Here is a 19,991-nt window from a genome sequence, read left to right as displayed (position 1 = left end):
TACTGCTCCTATGTACAAGAATATAACTGCTATAATACTGTCCCTATGTACAAGAATATAACTACTATAATACTGCTCCCTATATACAAGAATATAACTACTATAATACTGCTCCTATGTACAAGAATATAACTACTATAATACTGCCCCTTATGTACAAGAATATAACTACTATAATACTGCCCCTTATGTACAAGAATATAACTACTATAATACTGCCCCTTATGTACAAGAATATAACTACTATAATACTGCTCCTATGTACAAGAATGTAACTACTATAACACTTCCTTGTACGTATCACATAACTGTGGCATACGATACATCCCTCTTCCCGGCTGCTGGATGTACAGTGCTCACAGAACATTTGGAAGCCCCGGGGGAACGGCTTATTTGATGATGAAAAATTGGCATACAAGGATATTTAATCCCCTTTAATTAGAACATAAATCCGCAGCTGCCGCGGGGTCGGGGCTCAGCCGCTAACCTTTACGGCCAGCTACTGTTATGTCAACACGAGTGAGGATTGACCGGCCAACTTACTGCGTATATCCTGGAAGAAGTACGACCCCACGGTGGAGAAGGTCAGGACAGATATAGGCAGCGCGCAGTCGGAGAGCAGTTCCCGGACTCTGGCGTGCAGGTAGGGGCTGTAATACAGGCATATATCAATATCTTGCATCTCGCACATTTACATAATAAACGTTTCATTTCTATATGAACTTCTGCAATGATTCAAAGGCTGTGGTTAATTCAGAAAACAGCGCCCCACGCGTCCACAGGTTGGAAGTGGTATTGCAGCTTTGTACTAGATTTTCTCATCAGCAGAGAATTTGTCCATTCACTGAAAATGGTGATTGATTGAAATACAAAATAGACCCCCCCCCCCCCCAACGATCTCCTGGAAGGCTCGTCACCGACCTCTTCTTGAACTGGTACAATGTGTATCCAAGCCACACGGTCCCGAACATCAGCAGCAAGCTGAGGACGGCGGACTCCTTCCCGTGCTGAGTGTCCTGGAACACTAAGGTGCCGTTCAGGGTGGCGTTCAGGAAGTTCAGAGGAGACGAGGAGCCATTGATCCGATACAGCGGCAAGCCCGAATTCTCCTCGTGACACTTATTGAAAACTGTAAGAGAAGAACATAGTCCCGTGAGAATCGGCTATCACTCAGGCTCCCGCAGATCAAGAAAGGAAGAAACGGAGGTGGAGAGAGTAAACATGGTGACCCAATGTCCGGTAGACGAGAGCTATTGAAATAAAGGACTTAAAGGCGTTGATCTTCTGAGATGGGCACTCTGCTTGAAAGGGGAATGAAATGCAATGAATTTAAGATTCGGTGAAGAACTGAAAAGCATTAGTAATTTGAGAACATATTGAAAGGCAGACGAGCCAAAATGCGTTGAGCACAAGATACGGATTTAAAAATGACCATTGGTAAAAGGAGGAACTGAAATGTTTTAATAATTTGAGATACGCACTGCTATGGAAGGAGGGACTAAAATGCATTTATGTTGTGAACACTTTGGACCTGACTTCTGAGTTTGGGCTCCCTCTGGTGGTTGCTGTGGGTAATGGAGCTGGTCGGGTTGACAGAAGTCAATCACCTGAAGAGGATGATTGGAGGTCAGGTGTTACAGACTGGGAGGATTTAAGTGAGCAAGTTTCCCTCAGCTGTTGCTGGTGATTTGGTTTTCTTCCTGTGCATTTTGAAGTCCGCTTGTCCCCTGCTTGGTCCTGCATCGTTCAGATAAGTTATTTGGTTGCTGGAATCTTTTTGCATTTGATCCAGTTTTTGTCTTTCTCTGCTTTCTGCTTTGCTGTGTGGGTTCAGCATTGTCCCCTGCTGGGACCAGTGCTGGACCCCATTCCATATGCCACAGCTTATGTCAGTCTGTTCAGTATTGCTAGTCCCCTGTTACATCAGTTTTGTTTTGCTTCCAGTTAATACCAGAATTCTGATCTAGTGGTGGAGAGGTCGTGTGGCCTCAGTATTTTTGCATATCAGACGTGTTGCATTTTTCTTAGGGTTTTTTGCGTGATTGCAGACAATATCTTTCCTGTCCTATCTAGACCAGAGGTCTCAAACACGCAGCCCCTGAGGCAGGCATCTGCGGCCCGCGGTGCACCACATGTCTCACTCCCTGAGGCAGGTGGATGCGTGATGGCTGTTCTGTGCGCACAGGACCTGTGATGAGGTCACAGGAGGGGGAGGAGTCATGGGGTCACATGATTGGGGCCTCAGTGTATGCAGGATGCTGCTGTGCTGGATGCAGGTAAGTTGCCGTGTGTGTGTACGAGGTGTACAGAGCGCAGCCGCGTGCGTGTGTGTACGAGGTGTACGGAGCGCAGCCGCGTGCGTGTGTGTACGAGGTGTACGGAGCGCAGCCGCGTGCGTGTGTGTACGAGGTGTACGGAGCGCAGCCGCGTGCGTGTGTGTACGAGGTGTACGGAGCGCAGCCGCGTGCGTGTGTGTACGAGGTGTACGGAGCGCAGCCGCGTGTGTGTGTGTACGAGGTGTACGGAGCGCAGCCGCGTGTGTGTGTGTACGAGGTGTACGGAGCGCAGCCGCGTGTGTGTACGAGGTGTACGGAGCGCAGCCGCGTGTGTGTACGAGGTGTACGGAGCGCAGCCGCGTGTGTGTACGAGGTGTACGGAGCGCAGCCGCGCGTGTGTGTGTACGAGGTGTACGGAGCGCAGCCGCGCGTGTGTGTGTACGAGGTGTACGGAGCGCAGCCGCGCGTGTGTGTGTACGAGGTGTACGGAGCGCAGCCGCGCGTGTGTGTGTACGAGGTGTACGGAGCGCAGCCGCGCGTGTGTGTGTACGAGGTGTACGGAGCGCAGCCGCGCGTGTGTGTGTACGAGGTGTACGGAGCGCAGCCGTGTGTGTGTACGAGGTGTACGGAGCGCAGCCGTGTGTGTGTACGAGGTGTACGGAGCGCAGCCGTGTGTGTGTACGAGGTGTACGGAGCGCAGCCGTGTGTACGAGGTGTACGGAGCGCAGCCGTGTGTGGGTGTACGGAGCGCAGCCGTGTGTGGGTGTACGGAGCGCAGCCGTGTGTGGGTGTACGGAGCGCAGCCGTGTGTGGGTGTACGGAGCGCAGCCGTGTGTGGGTGTACGGAGCGCAGCCGTGTGTGGGTGTACGGAGCGCAGCCGTGTGTGGGTGTACGGAGCGCAGCCGTGTGTGGGTGTACGGAGCGCAGCCGTGTGTGGGTGTACGGAGCGCAGCCGTGTGTGTGTGTACGGAGCGCAGCCGTGTGTGTGTGTGTACACGAGGGGTACAGAGCGCAGCCGTGTGTGCACGCGTGTGTACGAAGCGCAGCCGTGTGTGTGTGTGTGTGTGTGTGTGTGTGTGGTGTACGGAGCGCAGCAGTGTGTGTGTGTGTGTGTGTGGTGTACGGAGCGCAGCCGTGTGTGTGTGTGTGTGTACGAGGTGTACGGAGCGCAGCCGTGTGTGTGTGTGTGTGTGGTGTACGGAGCGCAGCCGTGTGTGTGTGTGTGTACGAGGTGTACGGAGCGCAGCCGTGTGTGTGTGTGTGTGTGTACGAGGTGTACGGAGCGCAGCCGTGTGTGTGTGTGTGTGTGTGTGTACGAGGTGTACGGAGCGCAGCCGTGTGTGTGTGTGTGTGTACGAGGTGTACGGAGCGCAGCCGTGTGTGTGTGTACGAGGTGTACGGAGCGCAGCCGTGTGTGTGTGTACGAGGTGTACGGAGCGCAGCCGTGTGTGTGTGTACGAGGTGTACGGAGCGCAGCCGTGTGTGGGTGTACGGAGCGCAGCCGTGTGTGGGTGTACGGAGCGCAGCCGTGTGTGGGTGTACGGAGCGCAGCCGTGTGTGGGTGTACGGAGCGCAGCCGTGTGTGGGTGTACGGAGCGCAGCCGTGTGTGGGTGTACGGAGCGCAGCCGTGTGTGGGTGTACGGAGCGCAGCCGTGTGTGGGTGTGTACACGAGGGGTACAGAGCGCAGCCGTGTGTGCACGCGTGTGTACGAAGCGCAGCCGTGTGTGTGTGTGTGTGTGTGTGTGTGTGTGGTGTACGGAGCGCAGCAGTGTGTGTGTGTGTGTGTGGTGTACGGAGCGCAGCCGTGTGTGTGTGTGTACGAGGTGTACGGAGCGCAGCCGTGTGTGTGTGTGTGTGTGTGTGGTGTACGGAGCGCAGCCGTGTGTGTGTGTGTGTGTGTACGAGGTGTACGGAGCGCAGCCGTGTGTGTGTGTGTGTGTGTGTACGAGGTGTACGGAGCGCAGCCGTGTGTGTGTGTGTGTGTGTACGAGGTGTACGGAGCGCAGCCGTGTGTGTGTGTGTGTGTACGAGGTGTACGGAGCGCAGCCGTGTGTGTGTGTGTGTGTACGAGGTGTACGGAGCGCAGCCGTGTGTGTGTGTGTGTGTACGAGGTGTACGGAGCGCAGCCGTGTGTGTGTGTACGAGGTGTACGGAGCGCAGCCGTGTGTGTGTGTACGAGGTGTACGGAGCGCAGCCGTGTGTGTGTGTGTGTGTGTGTGTGTACGAGGTGTACGGAGCGCAGCCGTGTGTGTGTGTGTGTGTGTACACGAGGTGTACGGAACGTGTGTGTGTGTCTGTGTGTGTGTAAGAGGTGTACGGAGCGCAGCCGTGTGTGTGTGTGTGTGTGTGTGTACGAGGTGTACGGAGCGCAGCCGTGTGTGTGTGTACACGAGGTGTACGGAACGTGTGTGTGTGTCTGTGTGTGTGTAAGAGGTGTACGGAGCGCAGCCGTGTGTGTACGAGGTGTACGGAGCAGAGCCATGTGTGTGTCTGTGTAAGAGGTGTACGGAGCGCAGCCGTGTGTGTGTGTGTGTACGAGGTGTACGGAGCGCAGCCGTGTGTGTGTGTGTGTGTACGAGGTGTACGGAGCGCAGCCGTGTGTGTGTGTGTGTACGAGGTGTACGGAGCGCAGCCGTGTGTGTGTGTGTGTACGAGGTGTACGGAGCGCAGCCGTGTGTGTGTGTGTGTACGAGGTGTACGGAGCGCAGCCGCGTGTGTGTGTGTGTACGAGGTGTACGGAGCGCAGCCGCGTGTGTGTGTGTGTGTACGGAGCGCAGCCGCGTGTGTGTGTGTACGAGGTGTACGGAGCGCAGCCGCGTGTGTGTGTGTACGAGGTGTACGGAGCGCAGCCGCGTGTGTGTGTGTACGAGGTGTACGGAGCGCAGCCGCGTGTGTGTGTGTACGAGGTGTACAGAGCGCAGCCGCGTGTGTGTGTGTATGTGTACAAGGTGTACGGAGCGCAGCCGTGTGTGTACGAGGTGTACGGAGCGCAGCCGTGTGTGTACGAGGTGTACGGAGCGCAGCCGCGTGTGTGTACGAGGTGTACGGAGCGCAGCCGCGTGTGTGTACGAGGTGTACGGAGCGCAGCCGCGTGTGTGTGTGTACGAGGTGTACGGAGCGCAGCCGCGTGTGTGTGTGTACGAGGTGTACGGAGCGCAGCCGCGTGTGTGTGTGTACGAGGTGTACGGAGCGCAGCCGCGTGTGTGTGTGTACGAGGTGTACAGAGCGCAGCCGCGTGTGTGTGTGTACGAGGTGTACAGAGCGCAGCCGCGTGTGTGTGTGTATGTGTACAAGGTGTACGGAGCGCAGCCGTGTGTGTACGAGGTGTACGGAGCGCAGCCGCGTGTGTGTACGAGGTGTACGGAGCGCAGCCGCGTGTGTGTACGAGGTGTACGAGGTGTACAGAGCGCAGCCGCGTGTGTGTGTGTACGAGGTGTACAGAGCGCAGCCGTGTGTGTGTACGAGGTGTACGGAGCGCAGCCGTGTGTGTGTGTACGAGGTGTACGGAGCGCAGCCGTGTGTGTGTGTACGAGGTGTACGGAGCGCAGCCGTGTGTGTGTGTACGAGGTGTACGGAGCGCAGCCGTGTGTGTGTGTACGAGGTGTACGGAGCGCAGCCGTGTGTGTGTGTACGAGGTGTACGGAGCGCAGCCGTGTGTGTGTGTACGAGGTGTACGGAGCGCAGCCGTGTGTGTGTGTACGAGGTGTACGGAGCGCAGCCGTGTGTGTGTGTACGAGGTGTACGGAGCGCAGCCGTGTGTGTGTGTACGAGGTGTACGGAGCGCAGCCGTGTGTGTGTACACGAGGTGTACGGAGCGCAGCCGTGTGTGTGTGTGTACGAGGTGTACGGAGCGCAGCCGTGTGTGGGTGTACGGAGCGCAGCCGTGTGTGTGTGTGTGTGTACACGAGGGGTACAGAGCGCAGCCGTGTGTGCACGCGTGTGTACGAAGCGCAGCCGTGTGTGTGTGTGTGTGTGTGTGTGTGTGTGTGTGGTGTACGGAGCGCAGCAGTGTGTGTGTGTGTGTGGTGTACGGAGCGCAGCAGTGTGTGTGTGTGTACGAGGTGTACGGAGCGCAGCCGTGTGTGTGTGTGTGTGTGTGTGTGTGTGTGGTGTACGGAGCGCAGCCGTGTGTGTGTGTGTGTGTACGAGGTGTACGGAGCGCAGCCGTGTGTGTGTGTGTGTGTGTACGAGGTGTACGGAGCGCAGCCGTGTGTGTGTGTGTGTACGAGGTGTACGGAGCGCAGCCGTGTGTGTGTGTGTGTACGAGGTGTACGGAGCGCAGCCGTGTGTGTGTGTGTGTGTACGAGGTGTACGGAGCGCAGCCGTGTGTGTGTGTGTGTGTGTACGAGGTGTACGGAGCGCAGCCGTGTGTGTGTGTACGAGGTGTACGGAGCGCAGCCGTGTGTGTGTGTACGAGGTGTACGGAGCGCAGCCGTGTGTGTGTGTGTGTGTACGAGGTGTACGGAGCGCAGCCGTGTGTGTGTGTGTGTGTGTACACGAGGTGTACGGAACGTGTGTGTGTGTCTGTGTGTGTGTAAGAGGTGTACGGAGCGCAGCCGTGTGTGTGTGTGTGTGTGTGTGTACGAGGTGTACGGAGCGCAGCCGTGTGTGTGTGTACACGAGGTGTACGGAACGTGTGTGTGTGTCTGTGTGTGTGTAAGAGGTGTACGGAGCGCAGCCGTGTGTGTACGAGGTGTACGGAGCAGAGCCATGTGTGTGTCTGTGTAAGAGGTGTACGGAGCGCAGCCGTGTGTGTGTGTGTGTACGAGGTGTACGGAGCGCAGCCGTGTGTGTGTGTGTGTACGAGGTGTACAGAGCGCAGCCGTGTGTGTGTGTGTACGAGGTGTACGGAGCGCAGCCGTGTGTGTGTGTGTGTACGAGGTGTACGGAGCGCAGCCGCGTGTGTGTGTGTGTACGAGGTGTACGGAGCGCAGCCGCGTGTGTGTGTGTGTGTACGGAGCGCAGCCGCGTGTGTGTGCGTACGAGGTGTACGGAGCGCAGCCGCGTGTGTGTGTGTACGAGGTGTACGGAGCGCAGCCGCGTGTGTGTGTGTATGTGTACAAGGTGTACGGAGCGCAGCCGTGTGTGTACGAGGTGTACGGAGCGCAGCCGTGTGTGTACGAGGTGTACGGAGCGCAGCCGCGTGTGTGTACGAGGTGTACGGAGCGCAGCCGCGTGTGTGTGTGTACGAGGTGTACAGAGCGCAGCCGCGTGTGTGTGTGTATGTGTACAAGGTGTACGGAGCGCAGCCGTGTGTGTACGAGGTGTACGGAGCGCAGCCGCGTGTGTGTACGAGGTGTACGGAGCGCAGCCGCGTGTGTGTACGAGGTGTACGGAGCGCAGCCGCGTGTGTGTGTGTGTACGAGGTGTACGGAGCGCAGCCGCGTGTGTGTGTGTGTACGAGGTGTACGGAGCGCAGCCGCGTGTGTGTGTGTGTACGAGGTGTACGGAGCGCAGCCGCGTGTGTGTGTGTACGAGGTGTACGGAGCGCAGCCGCGTGTGTGTGTGTACGAGGTGTACGGAGCGCAGCCGCGTGTGTGTGTGTACGAGGTGTACGGAGCGCAGCCGCGTGTGTGTGTGTGTACGAGGTGTACGGAGCGCAGCCGCGTGTGTGTGTGTGTACGAGGTGTACAGAGCGCAGCCGCGTGTGTGTGTGTGTACGAGGTGTACAGAGCGCAGCCGCGTGTGTGTGTGTACGAGGTGTACAGAGCGCAGCCGCGTGTGTGTGTGTACGAGGTGTACGGAGCAGAGCCGCGTGTGTGTGTGTGTACGAGGTGTACGGAGCAGAGCCGTGTGTGTGTGTGTGTGTGTACGAGGTGTACGGAGCAGAGCCGTGTGTGTGTGTGTACACGAGGTGTACGGAGCAGAGCCGTGTGTGTGTGTGTGTGTGTGTGTGTGTGTGTGTGTACGATGTGTACGGAGCAGAGCCGTGTGTGTGTGTGTGTGTGTGTGTGTGTACGAGGTGTACGGAGCAGAGCCGTGTGTGTGTGTGTGTGTGTGTATACGAGGTGTACGGAGCAGAGCCGTGTGTGTGTGTGTGTGTGTGTACGAGGTGTACGGAGCAGAGCCGTGTGTGTGTGTGTGTGTGTACGAGGGTGTACGGAGCAGAGCCGTGTGTGTGTGTGTGTGTGTACGAGGGTGTACGGAGCAGAGCAGTGTGTGTGTGTGTGTGTGTGTGTGTGTGTGTGTACGGAGCAGAGCCGTGCGTGGGTGTACGGAGCAGAGCCGTGCGTGTGTGTACACGAGGTGTACGGAGCAGAGCCGTGCGTGTGTGTACACGAGGTGTACGGAGCAGAGCCGTGCGTGTGTGTACACGAGGTGTACGGAGCAGAGCCGTGCGTGTGTGTACACGAGGTGTACGGAGCAGAGCCGTGCGTGTACACGAGGTGTACGGAGCAGAGCCGTGCGTGTGTGTACACGAGGTGTACGGAGCAGAGCCGTGCGTGTGTGTACACGAGGTGTACGGAGCAGAGCCGTGCGTGTGTGTACACGAGGTGTACGGAGCAGAGCCGTGCGTGTGTGTACACGAGGTGTACGGAGCAGAGCCGTGCGTGTACGAGGTGTATGGACCGGAAACCCGTGTGTACGAGGTGTATGGAGCGGAGCCCCGTGTGTACGAGGTGTGTGGAGCTACGAGTGTAGCCACAGCTTATGTCAGTCTGTTCAGTATTGCTAGTCCCCTGTTACATCAGTATCTTTTGTTTTGCTTCCAGTTCATACCAGAATTCTGATCTAGTGGTGGAGAGGTCATGTGGCCTCAGTATTTTTGCATATCAGACGTGTTGCATTTTTCTTAGGGTTTTTTGCGTGATTGCAGACAATATCTTTCCTGTCCTATCTAGACCAGAGGTCTCAAACACGCAGCCCCTGAGGCAGGTATCTGCGGACCGCGGTGCACCACATGTCTCACTCCCTGAGGCAGGTGGAAGCGCGCGATGGCTGTTATGTGCGCACAGGACCTGTGATGAGGTCACAGGAGGGGGGGGTGGGAGTCAGGGGGGTCACATGATTGGGGCCTCAGTGTATGCAGGATGCTACTGTGCTGGATGCAGGTAAGTTGCCGTGTGTATGTACGAGGTGTACGGAGTGCGGAGTGAAACGCGTTGATAATCTGAGATGAGCGCTCTACTGGAAAGGGGATTAAAACGCACTGAATTTAACATTTTGTCATGGATAGAAATACACTGATAATTTGAAACCAACATTGAAAAGGTGGAAGAGCTGAAACGCGTTTAGGGCAAGCTGAGGACTATTCGCTAAAAAGAGGTAATGAAAGGTTTGATAATTTGAGCACTGTTCTGGAAGGAGGGACAGACGTGCCTTTATGATTTAATGTGACTATTAGCAAAGATTGAAATGCGTTGGTAATTTGAGAAAACTACTACAGGGAGGGAAACAAGTTGATCACTATATAAAGCAGGGACTTGAATTAACCGATAATGGTTCAGCACACACACAATGGTTCAGTTCAGTACACACACACCAGAGATTAACTATGGCATAGGTGGACAATGAGGGGATCGAGTAGTAGCAGCCGGCATGGACTAAAGCATTTCCTTGATGTAATGGGCACAGATAACATTTGATGGAGGCCACATTGACACTCGGAGGTGACAGCTACTTTGTGAGTGGCGAATGAAAACCGATGACACTTGGAGGTGACGGCACATTTTGGAAGCAGAGACTGAAACGCGTTGATAGTTTGCTACACAGAGGTCAAAGGTGTGAAAGTAAAGGATGACTGTGACCTAGGTGGTCGGTGTGAGGATCTACAGTTGTCCACATCTGTGGCAGACAATGGGCTCAAAGCGACGCGTTTCCTTGTGTTTTTTCCTTTATGTGATGGAGACTGGTGAGAGCAGGACTGGGGGAAGGCGCAGAGCAGGTGTTACTGGGAGAGAGGTCTATTTTATACAGCCAGATGTCCGCAGCTTCCTGCAGCTCCCCCCCAATAAGCAGCATCAAGGGGCCGAGATGTGCTAACTAACGTGGAAAGATCCGACCTCTGGGGCTACTACTACTACTGCAGGAGAAGTGAAGTCGCCGTATGATCTGCATCCAATAATCATAGGAAAGGACACCCAGGGGTTAATAGAAATGCCCCCCAAAAATATATATATATATGGCTGATAACAGAGAATGATAGATTACACTACTATTTATGACACAGATCAGCATCCAATGCTGTGGAACCACAATCCCCAGCATGACCTGATAGCTGCTGTCATGCTGGGAGTTGTAGTTTCACAACAGCTGGGGTGCCGCAGATGAAGGTACCAAGTCTATGCGAATATGAGGCTGGTAACAGGGAGCAACAGATTATACTCCAGTGCATAACTAATGGGAACGAAACGCGATGTACTCTCTCATGACAGGCGCGGGATCAGTCGGGGACAACACAGCTCTCCTCCGCTCGCGGGTCTAAGCAGCTGACTAGTGTGACCGGAGATCAGAATCCCCCCGATCACAGGACTCCTCGTAAAAGTCAGAAAAGGCTGCTATTTCCAGAGGACCCGAAGCCCCTCCAACATATCAGACAACACCAAGTGGTTTTCACCCCGACAATTATACAGTGGAGCCTTATTATAGCCGCACAGTCACCGCATTGTTCCCGCACGCTGTCACCCAGGTTATAAATACGGAGGACTTACTTTTGATCATTCCCTTCAGCGCATCGAGCACAAATGTCATGGATATAAAAAGGGCGATTATCTCTTCTGTCGACCTGAGGAAGGGAGAACAAACCCAGTATTACCTCTTGTGTTATACTCCAGAGCTGCACTCACTATTCTGCTGGTGCAGTCACTGTGTACATACATTACATTACTGATCCTGAGTAACATCCTGTATTATACCCCACAGCTGCACTCACTATTCTGCTGGTGCAGTCACTGTGTACAGACATTACATTACTGATCCAGAGTTACATCCTGTATTATACTCCAGAGCTGCACTCACTATTCTGCTGGTGCAGTCACTGTGTACAGACATTACATTACTGATCCAGAGTTACATCCTGTATTATTCTCCAGAGCTGCACTCACTATTCTGCTGGTGCAGTTACTGTGTACATGAGCTGCACTCACTATTCTGCTGGTGCAGTCACTGTGTACATACATTACTGATGCAGAGTTACATCCTGTATTATACCCCAGAGCTGCGCTCACTATTCTGCTGGTGCAGTCACTGTGCACTGTACATACATTACATTACTGATCCTGAGTTACAGCCTGTATTATACTCCAGAGCTGCACTCACTATTCTGCTGGCGCAGTCACTGTGCACTGTACATACATTACATTACTGATCCTGAGTTACAGCCTGTATTATACTCCAGAGCTGCACTCACTATTCTGCTGGTGCAGTCACTGTGTACATACATTACATTACTGATCCTGAGTTACAGCCTGTATTATACTCCAGAGCTGCACTCACTATTCTGCTGGTGCAGTCACTGTGTACATACATTACTGATGCAGAGTTACATCCTGTATTATACCCCAGAGCTGCGCTCACTATTCTGCCATAGTGCACCATGGGTACAGTTTTTAGCAGCGCCCTTTACCACTGCCCAGTCTCATCCAAATGAACAAGAGCTGGATCCCACCTACACACTGCCTAGTATAGACCACCACAATAAAGGCCTAGAAAAATGGAGGCTTCAATAATTGAAAGAACAATATTCCATAATTCTGATTATTTATCATCATTATTAATAATCCGTTACCTCTTGAAGAGCTTCATGAGCATGCTACAATTGAACAGAGAGTAAAGGATCAGGAAGCAGCTATTCCACAGCCCCGTCCAGGCGTAGAAAGCTTTAAAGTCCAGGTCGTAGTCATCACAGATGCCAACGATAACTGCGGGGAGAGGAGACTGGGGGTTACACTCCACTCCCGGACTATGAGCACATGACACGGGGGGGCATGGTGCAATGCTGAGAAATAGGTTATGGTGAAGGAGTTCACTAAGGTCTCGTCTTTCCTTGATCTTATTTTGGTGGAGGATGCCGGCAATGCCGTCATTCACGTTCATGCCGTTAGTTCCAGGTCTTGCAGAGCGCGGCAGTGTGGCAAGTTTATGATCACAGTGTGCTGAAGTCTACAATGCCGGAAGCTGCGTGCGCACACCTACCTTTGATATATATAGCCAAGGGTGCCGTCGTCAATAATACCACCAGAGGCTGCCCGGCGAGGACGGCGTATATCACCCCCCCAATGCCCTGACCAATAATAGTCTTCTGCACATCTGGAACGAGATGTGAACATGGTGTTGAGTACACATTTCAAGATATATATATGTAAAACACAAAAAAAAAAACATTTACAAAAAAATAAAAGCCCAAAATAACAAAAAATATGCAAATAAACACATCAATAAAACAGAGATAAGATCTAGCAAGTGGGTCACCCATCAACTTTTGTCCTCCATGATGATATACAGTTAGGTCCAGAAATATTTGGACAGTGACCAATTTTTGGTATTTTAGCTGTTTACCAAAACATAGTGAGGACAGTTCTAGAATTAATCTGCGCTTAAAGTGCCGACTCTCAGCTGTAATCACATCCTAACTCGAGGAAGGGTTTAAGAATTACTGCTCCTTCATATGTAGCTGTCTTTTTCAAGGGACCAAAAGTAATTGAACAATTATCTCAGCTGCTCTTTAATGGGCAGGATGGGCTATTCCCTCATTAGTCCATCATCCCTTAAGCAGGTAAAAGGTCCGGAGCTGATTCCAGGTGAGGCATTTGCATTTGGAAGCTATTGCTGTGAACCCATAACATGTGGTCATCAGTTAAGCAGGTAGAAAGTCTGGGTCTGATTCCAGGTGTGGCATTTGCATTTGGAAGCTATTGCTGTGAACCCACAATATGTTGTCATCAGTTAAGCAGGTAAAAGGTCTGGAACTGTTTCCAGGTGTGGCATTTGCAAGCTACTGCTGTGAACCCACAACATGTGGTCAAAGGACCTCTCAATGGAAGTGAAGTAGACCATCATTAGACCGAAAAAAATAAAAAAGAAGAAATCCATCAGAGAGATCAGAAATAAGTTATAAGTGGCCGAATCAACAATTTTGGCACATTCTGCAAAATAAAAGTGCACTGGTGAGCTTGGGAACACAAAAAGACCTGGTTGTCCAGGAAGACAACAGTGGTGGATGATAGCAGAATCCTTTCCACAAAGAAGAAAAACTCCTTCACAACATCTAGCCAAGTGGAGACCACTCTACAGGAGGCCGGTGTCTGAGGATTTACGTCTACCATAAAGAGAAGACTTCACGAGAGCAAATACCGAGAGTTCAAGCAAAACAAAGATCAACCTGTACTAGAATTACGGGAAGAAGAAAGTCTGGAGAAGACTTGGACTGGCTCCTGATCCAAAGCATAGCACACCCTCTGTAACACATGGTGGAGGCACTGTGTCAGCGCGGACATGCATGGCTTCCAATGGCACCGAGACACTAGTGGTTATTGATGTGACTAAAGACAGAAGCGGCAGGATGAATCCGGTGTGCAAAGGGTGATACTTTCGGCACAGATTCAACCACATGCAGCAAAGTTGATTGGACGCCACTTCACAGGACAGATGGACAATGACCCAAAACATCCTGCGAAAGCAAAGAAGTGGAATGCCCTGCAATGGACGAGTCATCACCAGACCTCAGTCCAGCGAGCCGCATTTCACAGGCTGAAGGCAAAGAAGAGCCACAAACAAGCAACAACTGAAGTCATCTGCAGTAAGGGTGGCAAAGCCTCACCCCGGAGGACACAAGCAATAGTGACGGCCATGGCCTCTCCAGATGTCAGGCCGCCATTGCTGCAAAAGATTATTGACAAAAGTATTAAAAATGAACACTTTATTTAGGATGACGTTAATTTGTCCAATTACTTTTGAGTCCCTGAAATGAGGAGGCTTGTAGGAAAATGGCTACAATTCTTAAATGTGTCACATGATAATTTTTACACGACCTCTTTAATAAAACCTCACGACCTCTTTAATAAAACCTCAAAGTCTCAACTTCAATTGGATCTCAGCGGTTTCATTTTACGTACAAAATAGCAAAATAGCGTCTTGCAGAGCTCAAATCATGAAGGTTCGGTCACTGTCCAAATATTTCTGGACCTGACTAATTAAATTAAGTCTGAACTTCTCTGCAAATCACTAAATCTCCAAAATCACTCACTCCATCTCTGAAAAATCAGAGAGTAAAGTTTAACATCTATTTAAATAATCATTACCATTTTGCTGCTGCAGAGTTTGTGTAAAGACAGAAACAGGGAGTGGGGAGGAGTAGTAGAGACATTTCCAGAACAGAGAGGGGAGAAAGCATGTACAGTCTCAGAGAGTAGAGAAAACAGGTTGGCTAAAACACAGGATGGAGAAAAGAAAAAAAAAAAAAAGTACAGGATGGAAGCTGTGCAGATATATGAGCCCATGAAGACAGCAATACTCTTGATACAAATATCTAACCTATATTAATAAAAGAGAAGTCAGGCCATATTATGGACAGGGGAGAAAGCATGTACTCTTTCAAGGAGGGTAGAAAAAAAAAAAAAAAAAACAGGCTGTACATAAAGACAAAAGTACATAATAGAAGCCATGCTGATAGGGAGCTCATGAAGACAGCAATATTATCAACAATTACACTGTTATATAATGAAGCATTTTAATTTTATCAGTCTTCCATTATTTCAAGTCTTTTCTTTACCTATCCAAAATTCTGCTGGTTGACTTTAGAAACAGATGTTCAGCTCTACACCGTCAGAAATGGACAAATTTCAAAATGCATTTACACTCACTTCCCAATAATGACCACGATCACTAGGGGGCACTGATCCTTATATACAAGTATATGACTACTAATGACCCCCACTAGTGACACTGATCTATGCATACCAGTACATGACTACTACCGACCCACTAGCACTAGGAGGCGCCGATCCTCATGTACCAGTATATGACTAAGTATATACCCGTACATTACTACTGACCCACTACCACTTGTGGCACTAATCCATGCATATTATTACATGACTACTACTGACCTCCACCACTAGGGGCACTGATCCACACACACCAGTACATGACTACTACTGACCACCACTAGGGGCACTGATCCACGCACACCAGTACATGACTACTACTGACCTCCACCACTAGGGGCACTAATCCACGCACACCAGTACATGACTACTACTGACCTCCACCACTAGGGGCCAGTATCCACGCACACCAATACATGACTACTACTGACCACCACTAGGGGCACTAATCCACGCACACCAGTACATGACTACTACTGACCTTCACCACTAGGGGCCAGTATCCACCCACACCAATACATGACTACTACTGACCTTCACCACTAGGGGCACTAATCCACGCACACCAGTACATGACTACTACTGACCTCCACCACTAGGGGCCAGTATCCACCAACACCAGTACATGACTACTATTGACCACCACTAGGGGCACTAATCCACGCACACCAGTACATGACTACTACTGACCTTCACCACTAGGGGCACTGAGCCACACACACCAGTACATGACTACTACTGACCTTCACCACTAGGGGCACTGAGCCACACACACCAGTACATGACTACTATCAACCTGATAGGGACACGGATCGTTAGATACCAGTATATGACTACTAACGACCCTCTAGCACTAGGGGTACTGATCCTTGTACACCACCATTGAAATTTACACAGACTAAACATTATATGCAATTCTTTGACAGTCAGTAAGGAAGAGAGCCCAAACTTGTGTCTTAATGGAGGAACCAGAGCTCATGAGGAAGCAGCAGCTGCGAAACGTACTCCATAACCCCAAAAACTGTGGTTGAGCAGACAGGGCAGTGATCTGTAGCTCGCCTGGATTCAGAGACGCCCTGTCTACGTGAAAAGTCCTACAACTCACATTGTACTGGGGGTAAAGAGGAATATTGCGGTCTGTCTGATGGGCACACCACGGCCAGAATCACCAAGTCAATGGAAGATCACAGTCACCACATTCAGAATCCAGGCAAGCAACGCATCTCCATGTGTACACAGTCAGCACAAAGGAGGCACCGTCTACACGACCACACATCCCAGAAGTACAGACGTAAGTAGCACCGATGCTACCCACCTGGTTAATCTCTTCCAAGTTGATAGATGCAAAACAAATGATCTTCAAAGAAAATCTTACCAATCACCCCGCGAGTGTTTTCATCATTCAAAGAGCCAAAGGCGATAGAAGGCAGGAGGCAAGCAAAGTACAAGAAAATCGCAGTTGTAGTGTACTTTCCGATGGCCTTGTTCTTTCCGATAATGCCTGCGGAGTAAAGTAGAGCAACAAAGCCTGGAGTTACTGCTGGGACCGGAGGTAAAAGATTCATAATGATACCGTATAGTAATGGTATAAAAGGTGCAGAAGAATAAGAGTATAAAAAGAATGATACCTACAGGGCGGCGGAAAACGAGAGGAGGCGGCGGGGGGGAAACAGAAGGCGGCGAAGGAAACATACAGAAAAGGAGAAGGCGGCAGAGAAAAGACGGCGAGGGAAACACACAGAAAAGGAGAAGGCGGCAGAGAAAAGGCGGCGGGGGAACACACAGAAAAGGAGAAGACGGCAGAGAAAAGGCGGTGGGGGAACACACAGAAAAGGAGAAGGCGGCAGAGAAAAGGCGGCGGGGGAACACACAGAAAAGGAGAAGACGGCAGAGAAAAGGCGGCGGGGGAACACACAGAAAAGGAGAAGGCGGCAGAGAAAAGGCGGCGGGGGAACACAGAAAAGGAGAAGGCGGCAGAGAAAAGGCGGCGGGGGAAAACACACAGAGAAGGGATGGCGGGGGAACACAGAGAAGGGACGGCGGGGGAACACAGAGAAGGGACGGCGGGGGAACACAGAGAAGGGACGGCGGGGGAACACAGAGAAGGGACGGCGGGGGAACACAGAGAAGGGACGGCGGGGGAACACAGAGAAGGGACGGCGGGGGAACACAGAGAAGGGACGGCGGGGGAACACAGAGAAGGGACGGCGGGGGAACACAGAGAAGGGACGGCGGGGGAACACAGAGAAGGGACGGCGGGGGAACACACACAGAGAAGGCGGCGAAAAGAGACTGAAAGAACAAAGAACTAAAAAGGAAAGAAAAAGAAACTGGAGATAGAGAAAGACAGAGAAGTATGGGGGAGAAAGACTAAGATAGAGCGATGTCTGGAGATGGAGAGAAAACGTCTTGACTTGTGATACCTCCATAACATACGTTTAAATAACAAATAATATCTTTGGAGTAGATCTAATACAATCCCCCCAATATGGTGACACCTTTCACTGACAATAGCCCCATCCAGTTTCCACCGCCATGCAGGAGCGCAGGAGATGGATGACCTGACGTGGAGCACCGCGTCCTCGCAGCAGAGGCCCTCGGTCACACCACTCTATAATGGCTCCCGGAGGACAATGTGCGCTGTTATGGCTTGGAGGATTATTAGAGTATTATTGTGCGAGTGCATATGAGGGGTCTGTAGAGCCTGGGGGGATTAAGGACACCAAGAGGCAGGTGAGGAGAATCATTACCGCTTCGGACAGCGCCGGCCGCATCCAGGAGCTGCGGCTCATAGCAGTAACTGGGTCATATCATTACTGCCGGGGAAAGCTAGCGATGAGCGAGCGTGCTCAGATAACACCTTATGTGAGGACGCTCGCTCATCACTAGTCATTACGATCTGCAGGTCTAATATTACAGCTGTATGAAGAGACCAAGATCCTGACTCCCTAAACTCTCCTCTCCGAGATCAGGCAGATTGAGATCAGGCAGAGCGATTCAGAGGCAGACAGGCACATCTGTATGAGCCTCACATTAACCCCCCCACCCCCTGTACTAGACCACCAGGGACATAAACAATAACCCTTACTCCTTGAATGCCACTTTGCGCTGTGAATTGTAGGGCATTTGGCAGCATTATAGCCAATTTGATGCATCACTGAACGGTAATATTCATTTCATGTAGCTCAGTATTCATACAAGGGAACATAATTCCGAGACTTGGGGGTAACATTGCCCAGGAGGTGTTGGGGTGACCAGGATCCCTGCCCCAGCGCCTCCATGGTGGCCATACTACGCTACTCGGGGGCTGTACAAGACATTTTCCAGACCGCATGACTCACGGTCAACGCCTCTTCTCTGCTCTCCCGCGGTACGACCTCCTGGGTTCTGGGAGAGTAAGTGAGCGAATCTTACCGTCTGTGAAATCCAGGTGGTAGACGGGCAGCCTGCGTGCGATATCATCGAAAATTCCCTTTCCAATATTTAAGAATTCCTTTAACTGCAGAGAAGAAGGGAACAGTATGAGGGTCCGGCAGTGACGACCCCACAAGCCCTAAAATCTCACACGAGACGTCACCACAGCAGAGGCAGAATGACGAACGCTATGCAACACCAATCACGGTCACTGAGATCTATGGGGGTCTCGGCATATGCCATCACACAGGGAACGGATGATGGAAACGGACCACCTTAATACGGGCTGAACAGGAAGCACAGTCATAGCCGAAAGTGTGGGCACCCCCTAAATTATTCCAAAAAAATAAGTATTTCTCGCAGAAAATCATTGCAATAACACATGATTTGTTAGAGACATGTTTATTTCCTTTGTGCGTATTGGAACAACACAAAAAAAGCAAATTGGACATAATTTCACACAACACTCAAAAATGGGCTGGACAAAATTGTGGGTAAAAAACTTTGTTGTTTCAAGCATGTGATGCTCGTTCACACTCACCTAGTAACAGGTGTGGGCAATATGAAAATCACACCTGAAACCAGATAAAAAGGGGAGAAGTTGACAATCTTTGCATTGTGTGTGCCACACTAAGCATGGAGAACAGAAAGAGGAGAAGAGAACTATCTGAGAACTTGAGAACCACAATTGAAGAAACACATGAACAATCTCAAGGTTTCAAGGCCATCTCCAGAGATCTTGATGTTCCTTAAAACAGTGCACAAGATAATCAAGAAGTTTACTACCCATGTCACTAAAGCTAGACTCCCTGGGACGTGGACGGCAGAGAAAAATCGATGGTCCAGTTGGTGGATTTGAAGCCCCAATCAAGGTCCAAAGAAACTCAAGCTGTCCTGCACAGCAGGATGCTTCAGTGTCAGCGCAAATTGTCTGTAGGCATTTGAATGAAACGAAGCACTATGGTAGGAGACCCAAGAGGACCCCACTGCTGCCGGACACAAATCCAGACTGCAGTTTGCCAAAATGTATGTCAGCAAGCCAAAATATTTCTGGGAAAGAGTATTGTGGACAGGGGAGACCAAGAGAGCGTTTTTTTTGGTTAAGTGCATCATTCTACTGTTCATTGAAAACAGCAACAGGCCTGCAAATATAAGAACACAGTACCTACAGTCAAATATGGTGGTGGGTCAAAGATGTTTTGGAGTAGCTTTGCTGCCTCTTGTACTGGGTGCCTTGACTGTGTGCAAAGCATCATGTTATCTGAAGATTACTAAAAGGATTTTGGGTCCCAATGTAAGTGCCCAGTGTCAGAAAGCTGGGTTTTCTTCCTAGGTCGTGGATCTTCCAGCAGGATAATGACCCCCAAACATACTTCAAGAAGCCCCAGAAATGGATGGAAACAAAGTGCTGGAGAGTTCTGAAGTGACCAATGAGTCTGGATCTAAATCCTATTGAGCACCTGTGGAGAGATCT

The 19,991-nt window shown here is 51.2% G+C and overlaps 1 protein-coding gene across 10 annotated transcripts in view; it reads right to left on the bottom strand.

The window, feature by feature from the left end:
- SLC4A11 (solute carrier family 4 member 11) overlaps positions 1-19,991 on the bottom strand; it is a 115,365-nt gene that overhangs the window by 20,783 nt on the left and 74,591 nt on the right. For all 10 annotated transcript variants that reach the window (XM_073586761.1, XM_073586763.1, XM_073586767.1 and 7 more), the window contains 7 exons: positions 18,518-18,602; positions 16,479-16,604; positions 12,414-12,527; positions 12,007-12,139; positions 10,931-11,004; positions 922-1,129; positions 544-650 (listed from right to left, as the gene is read on the bottom strand). In XM_073586761.1, coding sequence (XP_073442862.1) covers positions 544-650; positions 922-1,129; positions 10,931-11,004; positions 12,007-12,139; positions 12,414-12,527; positions 16,479-16,604; positions 18,518-18,602 — 847 coding nt within the window. The remainder of the gene's footprint in view (positions 1-543; positions 651-921; positions 1,130-10,930; positions 11,005-12,006; positions 12,140-12,413; positions 12,528-16,478; positions 16,605-18,517; positions 18,603-19,991) is intronic.

Source organism: Dendrobates tinctorius, unplaced genomic scaffold (assembly GCF_039654945.1).
Source record: "Dendrobates tinctorius isolate UK_male_01 unplaced genomic scaffold, ASM3965494v1 ptg000095l, whole genome shotgun sequence".
In the NCBI taxonomy this organism is placed as follows: domain Eukaryota; kingdom Metazoa; phylum Chordata; class Amphibia; order Anura; family Dendrobatidae; genus Dendrobates; species Dendrobates tinctorius.
This window is presented reverse-complemented; position numbering and strand designations above follow the sequence as displayed.